At 38.8% G+C, this 15,160-nt stretch overlaps 1 protein-coding gene across 7 annotated transcripts in view; it reads right to left on the bottom strand.

The window, feature by feature from the left end:
• Window positions 1-9,843, bottom strand: part of BMAL2 (basic helix-loop-helix ARNT like 2) — a 40,068-nt gene extending 30,225 nt beyond the window's left edge. For 4 of the 7 annotated variants that reach the window (XM_084293688.1, XM_084293689.1, XM_084293690.1 and 1 more), the window contains exons 1-3: window positions 9,650-9,843; window positions 1,982-2,126; window positions 736-771 (exon numbers count right to left, since the gene is read on the bottom strand). In XM_084293688.1, coding sequence (XP_084149814.1) covers window positions 736-771; window positions 1,982-2,126; window positions 9,650-9,710 — 242 coding nt within the window. In that variant the 5' untranslated portion in view covers window positions 9,711-9,843. Of the gene's footprint in view, window positions 1-735; window positions 1,199-1,981; window positions 2,127-9,649 lie in introns of those variants that run through there. The other 3 variants (XM_084293694.1, XM_084293691.1, XM_084293693.1) reach the window with 2 other exon arrangements.
• Window positions 9,844-15,160: the final 5,317 nt, after the last annotated feature.

The raw sequence follows: 15,160 nt of genomic DNA, 5'->3' as shown, positions 1-15,160 counted from the left end.
TGAAGTGAGGGTCTTAAATATAAAAGAGAATTATCTTTATTCAAATATTTCCATCACGAGCACAATGGAAAAATCCACAAAAAAAATAATTTATGCTCAGAAGGTTTTAATACTACCAAATAAATCATGCACCAAATATTGACTATAAGGATAAAATAGAATACTGGACAGCTACATATAAACATATACATTCTAAGTAAGGTATTGAGGTGCAGAGAAAGAAATCACAAAGTAATAATGTAACTAATAACTACTCCATAATACACACATAGGCTTTATTTATACCGCACAGCCAATACTAATGTTGGCTTGTCATCTCATAATAACATTATTTTAACATGTATGTGGTAGTTATATTTTAAAAAGCACACTGTGAAGGATGAAAAAAATTGAAAAACATTTTTAGATGTGCCAATCCTAGAGGAGCATGAGATATTCCCTTCACCTCCTTGGCCTTATTTAACAGTTACTCTTTTCTTTCCTATTTGTATCTTAATTTCAACATGAATAAGTCTGGTAAATATATGAGCTCGTTAGTGTCATTTTTGAAAGAAACAGTAGAAAACTTTACCACTGAATGGATCTATCCACCCCACTAATTAGCTACACCTTTCGCAACACAAATACATATCCTTAGACAAGCATTCCTTAAGGCAAACAACGCAGCTTAGCTAGACAAATGGGAAAGTGTGACAGAACACTGAAAACAGAAATGGATTCATTTACAAAGAGTACCTTTTCTGAGGATCACCATCAACTTCAACCGTATCCCTACAAAACAGGTAATGAAGTGAGCTGAATGTACTTTGAAACGCAAGATGACTTGATATACTTAATGCTGCAGAAAAAAAAAGTGTGGAAATCCCACTTGATTATTCACTCATTCTCAGCAAGAATATTAGTTTTTACAAACGGATTGTTAGTACTTATAAAATGATACTTTTTCAACTTACACATGATTTTTCTGACAGAAGTTTTATGAAATCAGAAACAGATCCAAACTTCAGGGAAACACTATTGAATAACCAGCATTTTCATTAAACATGTAAAATCAACTAATAGTACAGAAAAACAAACAAACAAACAAACAATGGAGACTTCTTTCAGAAGCTATTGTCTTTCTGGAGTTTTCAGAGATCTTCTCGATAGACACGAAGCTGCGAGTTGATAATTACATCAACATCCACAGTATGGCTACATTCTGTAGATCACTGGCCTATATATGGAAAAAGCACGGTTTAAAGAGAATTGCTTTAATAATCACAAATACATGTAAATTTCCTACAATCCCCACCCTTTTAAAGTGGATTTTCCACACTTGTAACAGAGAGATGCTTATAATGCAGTAGATCTGCATGCTGACTTACTTCTAGCTGATAAATGTAACTTTGAACAAAGGACTTGAAATTGCAGTTTTTGTTTTGTGTAAACAATTGTTTGGTTAACTGGTAACTGTTTGGCTGTTATAAAACTGGAGAAAACAGCTAATAGTATCGGTGCACTTAAAGAGACTGAGTACTACTTCAGGAAGGTACTCATTTTTAGGTCACAGTTCTCTCTGGATATTTATATAAATGGCTGCCCTGTTCACTGAAGAAGCAGTTCTGATTCTGCAATTCTATATCAAAGAGATTAAAAATGATATTCAAAAGGTGCACTTCTGAGACTTCAAGCTATTTAATAATTTGCTGCAAGCAGAAAAAGAAAAAAGTGTCAGGATTGAAGTTTCATTATTAAAGACATATTACCAGACACTTCAGGACAGAAAGACACATTACAGAAACCCACATACACGTATATCACCTGGATTCAAGGATTCTATTTTTTGAGTTTTAAGTGATCAGAACTGTCAACACATTTAGAAGAACTGAAATAAATAGTTGTAATAAATTTGAGATGCTCATTTGTTATTTCTATGACACAGTAACTTTCTAATCCTCTTTCCTTTATTTATGTGGAGACAAACAATCAATTTACTTACTGGTTATCAGAATCACTTCCTTTGCGCTTCCTTGGAATCTCAGCCACAGAAGCATTGAAAGAAGCAGTAACAGTCTTAGTTATTGGATTCATGAGGCTTGAGACTCCAGAAGTAATGCACGGGCTTCCATCTATTGAGAAATTATCTATAAATGAAGAAAAAAAGCTCAGCATTCATTGCAAGCTACATCATCATGCATTCATTCTGACTTTCATTTGTAGAAAAGAAAAAAAAACAAAACCCACATTTGTAGGTGATTTACACCTGAGACAAAAACCAAGTTACACTGCTACAACCTATGTACAGAAAACTGCACATCATTTTTCCACAGTCCTATAAAGACCTCCACAACTTACTCAATAGACTAATGCAATGTAAAATATACCTTTTTCCTCAGTTTCCACAGACTACAGTTAAATCTCCCAGCACCTCAAGCATCTTGCTCCACAAGATGCAGCATTAGCTAGCAGATCCAAATATTAACTCTACATTCAATTTAAACAAAATAAAATAAGCTATGTTTTTTAAACAAGCTGAGCATCCCAAAAAAAGATTTGCTATGTTTCTGACATAAAATCTAGTTATTCATAACATCAATCGCATAGGCCAAGAGAGTCTTGAAAGCATGTCACATATCTCAGAGATCCCTTGAAAATTCTCCTATCAAGGAAAACAGCTTTCTTCCTCAGACAGAAAAAAAAAAAAGTCACAAGCCAAAATAATCCTAGCAACCTACTGGTAAAGGAACGTACTCTCAAGGAACCTAAGCACTAATGCACTTTTTATTCCCTATCTCAGTGCAAAGTTATTACAAAGAATTACCCAGCTGATGCTTAAAGAAATAGAGCTAACTTCGTTTCAGCAATGCAGGCAATCCTTTAGGCTTCCCATGTTAGTGAGGAAACTATCCAGCATCATACAACTAGAAACAAGAAAGGATTAATTCTACAAAGCAAGTATCTCCTACTTTTGCAGGAGGCAAAAAACAAATAGGTACTTTCAAAATCCAGCATGAAGAAAATCTGGATACTTTATTAAGAGGTTTTTTTTTTTTTTAAAGCATCTGCGCTGTCTGTAAAATGAATGAAGCACAGCTTATGCTTTTTTCCCCTCTTGGGTATAAATACATCTTTCACCAGAAAAATTACCTCCTAGGTCCTCATTTTCTGTTGGAATATTACTCTAGAGAGTTAAATGAAAATAGACTAATACTTGAAGAACATTGCCTGGTCTTCCACTAATCCTCTCTCTACCAAGTCAGACTATATAGAGTCAGTCCGTTTTATTTTAGAAATCTCTTTAACTCATTAAGCCACATAGGAACTTCCAAAGAAAAGTAAGTGGTGGGAACACAGAAAATCAATCAACACTTCTGAAAAAAGTAACAGTCTTTGGGCATCTACAACAGAAAGAAGAGGTAGTTACTTCAAGCACACAATACATTCAAACTAGGGATACTAAAATTATTTTAAAATAAGTTATAAATACATATTTTTTGATTAATCATCACTTTATAGTTTCACTTGTTATTTCTGCTACAAATTCCTGCAATTATAAAACCAAACAAAAACAATTCCAAAGGAACTTCTTATTCATAGGGCGTAGTTTTACTTCTTTAACAGCAGTCTGCAATCATTAAATGAGGTTTTTGAAGTAACAATCACTCTTCATGCATATTCATACGAGTATTTACTAAACAGAAACCTAAATGTACCAAAGACAAGAATGCTTTCAGCACAACAAATCCTTTCATCCTTTAACAAGGCAGGACAGAACAGACCCACTGACCTAAATGCTCCTTTGCACACAGATGGCCAGCCTGCTTCCTAAACCACTTCCTTTTAAAGAAACAAAAAGGAATCTGTGTGTTATTTACAGCTTTTCCAATTTATCCTTCATATTATCAAAATAACTACAATTTTTCCTGACACTCTGGCACTAAGTTCTGAACACTGAACCCATCTCCTAACTTTTTTTCTTAAAAAAGATAAAACAGAATGTTTAGTTTATGAGTAACAATTTATTAGAACTTCTACATCGAAATATTCAGGTGATAGGCTGAATCCTTACTATCACAGTGACATCTTAAATGAAATGCCATATTAAATACCATCTAGCTATATCTTCAGGAGATAGATAATATTAAGAATTTGTATTAATTCTTGCCATGTACAGCATGCTGCACATACTCTTACGTATTTAAAATTATCAAAAAAAAAAAAAAAAACCAGAAAACAAATAGGGAAATCAATTAAAACTTCAGAACTACCAAATGCAGTAGAAAGCTAAATACTTAAAATTTCACAGACAAGAACAAGTATTTTTAATACCTGCTACTCACTGAACAAGAAGCAGACAGAAACAGTTCATAAAGCTAGGTCAGCTTTAAGAAATTAGTAAAAGCGCTTTAAAATAATCCCTTCGGGCTTTCTGTAATAGCTCTCACTATGAGACTAGGTGATTCCAAGGTCTCCCCCTGAAGAATGCCTTTATCTTCTGCACTCTGCCATAAGAGACTTCTTCACTCTGCCTGTACCACGTTGGGAGAGATGGATAAAGGATCCAATAAATAAGGTGTGTTTCTACAATAGGAGGTTCCTAGCTGGATTCCTACCTTTTGTTTGTGCAGCTGAGGGACATCCTTATATTTTCCTTTTCTGTGAACGGTTTCATACCATTAAAACCAAGCATTTCTAGGAACACATGAAGCGAAACTAAATGGCTCCCACTCTTGCTTCATGAACCCACAAAGACCATCTTTATTACAAATCTATTTTCCTGGATGACTAAAATCATTAGTTACTTTTGAAAAGAGTGCACGAAACAGTTTAGTTCAACTAGATACATTTTGTTTTGTTCCTCCAAAGGCTATAATTTACAGTAGCTTGGATTGCAAAACTAACAAAATTCAAATTGACTTTTTTTTTTTTTTTTAAACTAATGCTATTAATAATTTCACACTTTTACTAAGGCCCTGGCATACTGTTGACTGAGCAAATAGACATATGTTTTCAAGGCACTATTTATGATCTGCTTGGTTCTCAGTATTAAGCACATATACTTATCTTAAAAATATTAAAGAAGCATATTAGGTATGTACATCAGGACAGTCAAATGTAATATTAGAAACAAAAAACAGCGTTATAAGCATTGTCTCTATGAAAAAAAAAAAAAGCCTGTACAAACATATCACATGAAAATTGTACCTTCTCACTAAACATATTAGAATTAATCAGGCAAAACCTAACATTTAAAGAATGGTTATAAGTTTATACAGTTGTGCAAAAAATACATTCAGTAATTGTTCTGTGTGAATCCCATGCAATGTATTAAAAAACAAGACTCATTTCTACATGTTTCTAATTACTGACAATAGTATTTTCTAAACAGATGCCACATTTCTGAGCCGTCTGTACCACTAGCAGTTTTAAGGTTTCCAATTCCTAAACAAACACAGGCTATTAGGAAAGGCTTATGGCCAAACTCCACCAGCCATAAAAGGTGCGATGCCTCCAAGCAAACAGTTATGTCCACATCTGAACTAACCATTCTAGGGCCTCTTGGAGAGTAGCAGACATTTCTAGGGTGATTCATATCAACCTAAAATAGGCTCATACAGTTGGTTAGATGAAATTTAACATTTCTAGGGTGATTCATCTCAATCTAAAATAGATTCCCATAGTTGGTTGGATGAAGTGCAGCCTGTGAGTGCCTACCTCCTTCCCTTTGGTAATTATACAAAGAAGAAAGTAGCTAGCTCTGATGCTATCTGCTCCACTGACATCTGCAGATAAGCAAGGTGAATCCCACCCAAGATGGCTACAGACCTCTCATGCAGCTGCTGCAATACAACAACCACAGAGAGCACCTGGTAGAGTCACATGCAACAAATCCCAGACAATTTTTCAGAATTATGGCCTTAATTATGCCTTACTGCCACTTCATGATCCACTCACCTCCCTGTCAAAGTTCAGCTTTTGGCTAGCGATAGATTTACTCCCCATAAGCTCTCCTGAAATATTCATTTAATATTAGAACATATTTGTCACTTCTTAGAATCATCAAAATGTACAAGATAAATATAGACACTCCAAACATAAGCAGAAAAATACAAGTAATGTAGATATTAATAAATAATAAAAAAAACTCTTAATCTGCCCCCTCATTTAGAGGTGTTGTTTTGTGTTTTTTTTTAAGCAACTAAAAAACAACATCTAAATCCATCTACTGGGATATTGCAGTAAAACATATTTGAAGTAAGATATCAATGAGCAAGTACCTTTCAAAAAACAAAAACAAAGCAACCTTTTGGGTGGCATTCTGTATGCATTTGTCCTCAGAAGATACAACGCTGAACTATTATTCTCCATGTCACAGCTCAGCAGCTGCTTAAGGAATTCCAAGCTTTGACAGCTTTCAAGAACTCAAAATCGTGTTAGAAGTGCATGTAGTTAAGGTGGCACATAAGTGGTCCTTACTTGCTAGATTACTTACTGAAATTGGGATCTACTCACATGAGCTACTAGGCTGTCTATTAGTAAGTACAGTACTACAGCAGAGCAGCAACAGGCCAGCAGAGCTAAGCAGGTGGTTACAGAAGTCCCCACTTCTAGTTTTTTAGTAGTCCAGGGAGCTTATGTTAAATCCCATTCAATCTGGTTCATTGGAACAAGAATCCTTAAAATGCATGTTTTAAAGATGTCTGAGAACCAACCCTTGGTTCAGTTCTTTACATCCGGAGTTGGAGTACATTTGGTATGCTCCTGGAGTGGCATTAATCTTTCTACAATACCATTCTAGCTTAGGTTCTTCTGAAAGAGGTCTACTTCATTTATATCAAAGCTGCAGAGCAGTAAGTGAGGATGACTAAGAATTCACTTCAGAATAATGCTGTTGCTCTGAACCTAAACACCAACACACACATATAGCCTCCAAGTACATACTTGATATAAGGGTCTCAGCCTGAAACTCTTATGAGTGTAGTCATAAAGATAAGCAGAGGCATGAACACACAAAGGTACCTAAGCAACCTAGATTTTCTAAACTGAGGTACTACCCAAGATGCCAGCTGGATTCTTAAGTTTCACAATGCTTAAGACACGCTCAAAATTTTTGTTTGAAGATTTAAGAAGTCTCTGGTTTCCCAAGCAATTACAAATGTAACTAGCTGTACATGCACTGGTGCATACTCACACAAGATAGCTATTGATTCAATTAGTTTCGAATAGCTTTACTTTACTACAAAACTGTTCTTTCTAAAACCATTCTAATGAATTCTTACTCCATGTTTTTACTACAGAATGAGAAAAACTGTACACGTATTCTATATATCTATAGTACTTTATGCTGTATGAGGAAGAAAGTTACAGGCACCATGATATGCATCATTTTACAGGTCCTGCACGTCTGAACACATATGAAGCAGGCAACCATATTTTCTAAATAGGGGTGAGAGTTGTATTAAATATTCTGGGGTTTACAGCTTTAAAACAGGCCGTGAAAACCATCTTCAAACTACTTACAGTACAACAGCCCACAGTATACCTTCCTTTAAAGCTGGGGCAACTGTTTTCATCAGGGGTAAGTTATGAAAATACCAGGAAGGTATTGTCTAAAACAGGTGGTTTTTTTTGTTTTTTTTTTTTTAGTGTCACACTTCATAAGCATGCATAAACAGGAAAAAGATGCATACTTCAGTAAACAGAAAAACTCTTACAGGTTGGCTTAAGAACACTGGATTTGTTTTTATTATCACAAAATGCTGAAAATAAAGATTTTAATATCCCAAAGTATATAAATTTAAACCAAATATTAATATAGGTCACTGATTACTTTCTGTGTCTACGCTCATTTATTTTCACCATTCAGAAAAAAATACTCAAGAATCACAACTAATTAAATAAAATATTCACTTAATGGATCTCAGACACCAATGTGCCCAAACCTATTCGTTTATTAAAAAGTATGACTGTAACTACCTAATGAAAAAATACCAGACAAGCCCTTGAAAGATTACCCTGCTTTCCTTGTCACTTCCAGGCTCAAATCAGGTCACTGATAGAAACTGATAGTCTCATATATCTCAGTTCATTACCAGGTGGGGAACAAAACAAACCAAAAACACTCTCCGATCATATACTGCTAAGGGAATTGAGTATACCTGGTTTTCCTTGAATCAAAAACTTGCAAGAAAAGGCTGACCCCATCAAGCCTGGAGCCCGATAGTGAATTTTCAACAGTGTATGCATATTGATTCATTTTCCAGTCACACACAAAGTGGTTTTATTTTTACAGTGAAGATGATTCTGAACTGATGTTAACTGTCCAGTTTAGAGTTTGTCTTTAATAATGTGCAAGTATACTAACATTAATGCGTACATTTGAGTGAAAAAAAAAACAAAAACAAACAACTAAGAAGCTGACCAGTATGAATCTACTCCCCACAAATGAAGATACTTTTATCTTTTAAAAAGTTGATAGAAAAAGACTCCATTTCTTCCAAATCCGTTAAAAGAACAAGTATAAACATTGAATAACAACAAAGCCAGGGAGGAGGGTTTCTTCCACAGTAAAACATAAAAGCCTGTGCTTCATTACCTTCCCATTTGTAAATGGAAATGACCACAACGGGCTTTATTTTTATTATTTTGTTCCCATCCATCACGTAGAAACAATAACAGCTTGTTTTAAACACGACTTTACATGCTGCAAAAACCGTGTGAAATAAGAAACACTTTGTTTTCAAACACTAATTACTTTCTACAAAATTATACTTGTATTTGAACAGCCCAACAACAGAGAGACAGAAAAATGCCTGTTTCTTCTAGACAACCAGGATCCCCATCTATCTTAAAACACATACAACCCAATACGTGTTAAAACAACTAAATCTAGAAGAATCAGTGCTAACTAAACAGAACTGCAACGATGATTTAGGAGAGATTTCTTCACTTCTGTTTCTCAAATCCCCAGAAGAGGAAGCAACACACCCGTTTTCAAGGCGGGGGAGCACAAGCAGCTGCAGCTGGTTTACAACTTGCCTTTTTTTAGTGCCAGAAACTTAAGATTATGAATAGGAACATCAATCCTTGTTCACTATACAGGTATAGGCATGTGAATGCAGGAGCCAAAAATCACTACACTTAGAATACTAAATTACATTTGCCTGCCAAAAAGTCATCCTAGCATATGAGGTGCATAGCTAATTGCGTATCAGAAACAGCGTACTAAGTCAAACATAGAGAAACCTTTGCTGCCCACGTCACATCAGCATGATGCCACATCTGTAGCTTGAACAAAGTGAAGTGCAGTGTGGACGCTGTGCTCGGGGCTCCTATGGACACGCACAGCCCGCCGCCGCTGCATCCACCCCTGCACACCTCAGCTACACGCCAAGCAGAGAACGGCTCGGGCTGGAAGGGACCTTAAAAGATCACCCAAATCCAACCCCAAGACAGAACTAAAGACACGGGAAGAAGTGAGATGGCACAGCCCGGAGCATACTCGGGGCCAGCGCACGCAGGACAGAGCCCCCTCCCTGCCCCACTCACGGGGTCCCACCGACAGGCGGGCAGACGGACAGCCACGACAGGTCGCACCCCGCGGGCGGCACCCCCCCCCCCCCTCGCCCCACACCTGCCCGCGCCCACAGCAGCCGCCCCCCGCCACCTTCGCCAGCCCGCCGCTCCTCATCGGCCCCCTCGGCGCTCCCCGCTCCTGCCTCTGCCATGACGGGCGGCCCCGTGCCCGGCTCCACAGCGCCCCCGGCCCTGGCGGCATGCGAGAGGTAAGCTAAGGTGAGGCGTAACAGAACACAACAGAACGGAACGGAACGGCCCGGCCCGGCCCGGCCCGGCCCCGCCGGCCCGAGGGCGGGCTCTCCAGCGCCCCGCCAAGCTCCCCCTCCGCCCTTCACTGGCACCGCCTCAGCAGAGCCAGCCCCGCCGCCATTTTACCCCCCCTTCCCCGCCCCGCCGCCATCTCACGCCCCCCCCCGCCCGGCGGGGCGGTTCTCACGAGATGGCGGCGGGGCGGATGGGGAGCGGTCAGGGGCCAACGGCTGCTGGGTGAAGGGAGGGCAGGTGCGGCAGAAAGCGCTCAGTGGGAAACTTGGCATGATTTTGGTTGGGTGACACCTTTTTGGGGGTCATCTGCTCCGCCGTGTGGGCAGGGCGATGAACAGGCACACATGCAAGTAAAAAGTAGCACAAAAATAGTTAACTCTTACCACTATGGTGAATTGTGTAAGCAGACCTCCATTCTGCTAGGCACTGAGGGTGTAACCTTGGTTTTGACTAATGCCAGGTGTGCGGTTTCAAAATGAAGATACCCAGTACCCTCGCTGCATCTTGGTTTGCATCTTGGAGTGGTCAGGCTGTGTGAGAACTTCACTCCTGTTGTGTGGAAACCTCAAGTTGCAAGTGAAATTGCATAATGTACTGCACCTGGTAATGGGCATCTGTTCCACACGACTCCACCAGAGCTAACCTGAAATGAAATCTCTCCAGTGTGTGGTGTGGGCACCAGGACCTCAGCAATACCTGTTCCTCTTAACAGAACCACTTTTACTGTGTTGCTCCAGCTCACTCAGGTAGCCTCTGCTTGCTCAGCTCCAGCTGTTAAGTGCAGCAGAACAGGCTGTTGCCTAAGTCTCTCGCATCCTTGACTTGCAGAAAACAGACTCCACAATCAGTAAGATTGTAAAGTAGGTACGTTTCTTCAGCACTGGGCAGCACGGGGGGTAGTCCCACCAAAGTCTTGCACATATACATATTCATAACTTGTCTCCATTTTATATTAAAATTAGTTCTAAGGAGTTATTTCCATAAGCTTGTGAGGAATGTTTTAACAATTCGTGTCAATAAAGAGCAGTCCTGTCTGCCTCTGGGTCCTGCACTGGCAATTTAATTCTTGAACCACAGATGTAGTTTCTCCCAGTGTGTCCCAGTCTCCCCCTTATTCTAGTCAATTTATCGAGTCTTCAGAAAATATTCCTCAAATCTATGAACCTGTTTGCTTTTGTTATTCTGAACTCCTATTTCTAACAGTTACAGCCTTTTTTTGTCTTCTTCGTGATTGATTTAACACTGCTATAGGTGTGACTGTCCCTGTGAATGGCCGGTGAGGAATGTTTTAACTACTCGTGTCAATAAGTGTCAATAAGAGAGCTATTTGTGTTTGTGTGTTTTTTCTTTGAAGTCTTTGATGTCTGGGGGTTTCAGAACAACTGCTAACAACTAGTGACTGTTACGGCTTCTGACTGGGGCACTATGCAAGCCCCTGATACCTGGCCAGGTGGCCAGGAGATGAAGGAGAAGAAAAAAAAAGAAGCTGAAGGACGGCTAGGAGACAAAACTTGCAGGAGATGCTATGTAAGCTTGACATGCTGCCAAGGAGTACAAAGGGGAAGGACAAGAAAAAAACTTGGAGAGGAAGACTACGAGCCTTCAGCATGAAAGACCCCTAGAGACCCGCTGAGGGACCAGGACCACCGGAGACTGATGCGCATGCTCCAGTAGGAGGGACTGGATCCCGGAAGCTAATTATAATAACCTATTTTTTTTAGAAGTAGTAATGAATATGTATTAGTCTAGGAGCATAAAAATCAGCTACTTGATGTAACTGGTGTGTGTCCTGGTGGAGCGGAGACTCCCGGTGCACCCAGTGCTGTTTGCTTACCTCTATTCTTTTAATAAATCCTATTTTTTATTTAATCCTACTTTGGGACTGAGCGAATTTATAACAAGCTCCTCCCATCTGCGCTTGCGCAGTGTCACCTGGTGGTGGTTGCCGGGGGTTGTGGGGATGAAGGTTGGTGACTCTTCTTCATCATCGCTAGTTGACCTCTTGTCCTTGTGCAGAATCAATTGCTCCTTGGCTCTTGCCCATCCACAGGACTAGTTTCTACCAGTTTCTTAGGCTCACATGAGAGGCTCACACTCTTATCATGAGACTAACCTTGGTAAGGGGCCCAAGGCTTCTTGCTATAGTTAATTTGCACAGTTCACAATAGTTAGAAAAGACAGTAAGTAGCATCCACTGGTTTAATACTGTCAGCGCTCTATCTCTATTTGCTAAAATTCTCCTAACTCTCTCTCTCATCCTTACCTGAGCCATCTTCATAGGCTGCATGTGTCTCTGCACCTACCTGTTGAACTCATGTTCAAGGGGCCAAGTGTGTACAGGGCAGCTGGATCCAGGTGATCTGAGACCTGTGTGAAGAAAGCTACCTCTACAAGTGTACTGTTCCATTGACTTCCAGAGCTTCTGGCAGTTACTAGTAAAGGTGACTCCTTTGGAACTAGCAAAAGTGGATGCACTATTCTCAAAGTGTATCACATTGTCGGCATCTGTTCTAGAGGTTAATGTTTAAGTTGTTAAAATTTCTATCTTTGTGCAACAGACAACAATCACAAAAGTGATAGCTTTTTTGGTCTGGAGGCATAACAAAATTATTCTCTAAGATAAAAAGAAAAGCATCCTTTGCTAAAAGTGAAAAAGAAAATAAAATACACAAAAAATATGTTGGCTTTAATAAAAGCAAGAATATTATTTACCTATGTAATTTCATAATTCATTACATTATGCAAAGAGGAAAGAAATGTGTGAAAGAAATGTTTAGACCTCTCCAGGTCTAAAGCCATTGCAAGCAAGCAAAGCATTAAGACAACCCATGAGTAGTAAAATTGCTCTTGCAGAAATAAGTTGCTTGAAAGATAGTTTTCTGAAAGGCTCTTTTCTTCAAAATGATAGTCACATGCAGCAGAGCAATAGGTCTAGTGCTGTAGTAACAGTCCAGACTCTTGTAGTAATAGACATCTCACCACTGGTGGTAAGTCTACAGCTAGTTAGGGCTCTTTAGAAAATGACAGGACTGTTTATTGCTGCCTTGCATAAAAAAAAATAAAATAAATTAAAAAAAAATCCCCCAAATAAGGAAATGCTAAAGTCCTACTAAATATTCTTACTAAAGCTTGGTATACCTTTTGGTATACTTGGGCCCTTTTGCCCTTTTTTGGGCCCCTCATTCCAGGAAGGACATCAAGGTGCTTGAGTGAATCCAGAGAAGGACAACATTGCTGGTGAGGGCTCTGGAGAACAAGTCTTATGAGGAGCGGCTGAGGGAGCTGGGGTTGTTCTTTGGAGAAAAGGGGGCTCAGGGGTGGCCTTACTGCTCTCTACAGGTACCTTAAAGGAGGCTGTAGCAATATGGGGGTTGGTCTATTCTCCCACGTGCCCAGTAATAGGACGATGGGGAATGGGTTAAGTCCTCCAGGGGAGGTTTAGATTGGATATTAGGAAGAACTTCTTTACTGAAAGGGTTGTTAGGCACTGGAATGGGCTGCCCAGGGAAGTGGTTGAGTCACCATCCCTGGAGGTCTTTAAAAGACGTTTAGATGTAGAGCTCAGTGATATGGTTTAGTGGAGGACTGGTTAGTGTAAGGTCAGAGGTTGGACTAGGTGATCTTGGAGGTGTCTTCCAACCTAGACGATTCTGTGATACCTGTCTGGACAAAAAAAAAAAGTGTAAAATAGGTGTTTCTATGTCTGTTTTCTCTGTGAAGGCAGGTCAATATTTTATCTTGAGAAGGCCAGTATCTTGAAACAGAAGTCTCAAAAAATCTTTCATTCACTGTTTCTATCATTTCATTTAAGACAGCAGGTCAGCGTTATACTTATTTTCTTTGCATATAAACATGTACGTTTGCCAAAATACTTTTAAAAACCTGAGAAAGTAAATCCTCACAAAATGATGTGGGAAAAATCCACCTGACCACCTATCAATTTAACACAATGTGATGGAAGATTATTAACTTTCCTAGTCAGTGATAGAGCTGCTAAAAACCAGAAAACAATCTTTCCTTCATAGCTTTCTGTGATTTATGCAAAATTTAGTTGCCTAAACTCCAAACTGCGATCTTGAGTACAACTACTCGGTTGCAGTCTTAAACTCCATTTGTGCCATCTTTTATCTTCTTTTCTAGATTTGCTGTCATTTGGCTTTAATATTGTGGAGGCCTGCAAACTGTGCTTGCTAGACTAGATGTGTGAAAGAGGTAGAGTGGCAGAACAATACATGCTCACCTGGCCAGGGAGCGGTGCCTACCAGCTGGGGATGTCAATGAGCAAATGCAATTACACCACTAGGACATTCTCAGCATACTATTTTTCATAAGGTACTTTTTTCCCCCTTGCAAATCCACTTGTCACCTCAGAATTTGAGGTAATAAATAATCCCACTGTCACTACCCTGTAGTGCTGTATGTATTCTGTCATGCTGGTTCAGTTGTTCTTACAGAATTTGTATTGGAGAAAAGCAATTACAAACCACTCTTGCCTTAAATGAAAGAAAAGGCAGTAGGAAGAGCTAAAAGATGGGAGTTATATTGTTTTTTCATCTTTGTGAAAATCAGTATCATTGGTATACACTTATTTATATCCTAGAACTGATACTGAAAAAAAAACACAAACTCAGAACTCCAAGAATTAGTTCACAGTAAGCTTAAATTTCATGTGGGGCTCTGCCAAAATACTTTTGCTCCAATTTTGAAGCTAGGAGCTTCATCTTTCAGGTTTGAATAATTGGTGGACAACCAAATGTTAAAATTTCAGTCAATCACATTGTCTGAAAATGTTTCGGAGTATCAATAACCATAGAAAGTGGAAAATGGCCATTGTTGTAAGGCAAAATGAGTTGAAGATTTAAATCGTTCCAGAAAGTGTCTTTAAGTCTTTAAGCTATTAAATACAAACGCTCTCCCTATGGGAATCTTCAGCATGCAATATACTCTTTTTTTTTTTTTTTTTTTTTTTTTTTTTTTTTTTAAGGGACTCACTAGAAACAGAGCTAATGTCTTATTTGCATTTTATTTCATATTTTTAGTGTAACAATAGCAGTACTTGTAATTGAATGAATGCAAATTTTTTTGTACTTAATGATATGTCTAGGCCAGAAAATAGATCAATCCGTTAGCGATATTTCTGCCTGTCATGCTTTCTTAGTACCTTCATAACCTGTGTATTTTTCTTCCTTGCTCAATGTCACATTTTCTGGCACTTACAAAGTTCTTATAAACGTAATGCACCACCAATTCACTAACACAGATTTTAAACATCATTTATTATATTTGTTTCTTATTCAAAGGTGGTGATTGATCTCATTATTGAACATTCCATACG

The sequence above is a fragment of the Netta rufina genome, assembly GCF_964035555.1.
Source record: "Netta rufina genome assembly, chromosome: 1".
NCBI classification, from domain to species: Eukaryota; Metazoa; Chordata; class Aves; order Anseriformes; family Anatidae; genus Netta; species Netta rufina.
The sequence above is the reverse complement of the archived record's forward strand: the minus strand, read 5'-3'. Positions and strand labels throughout refer to the sequence as shown.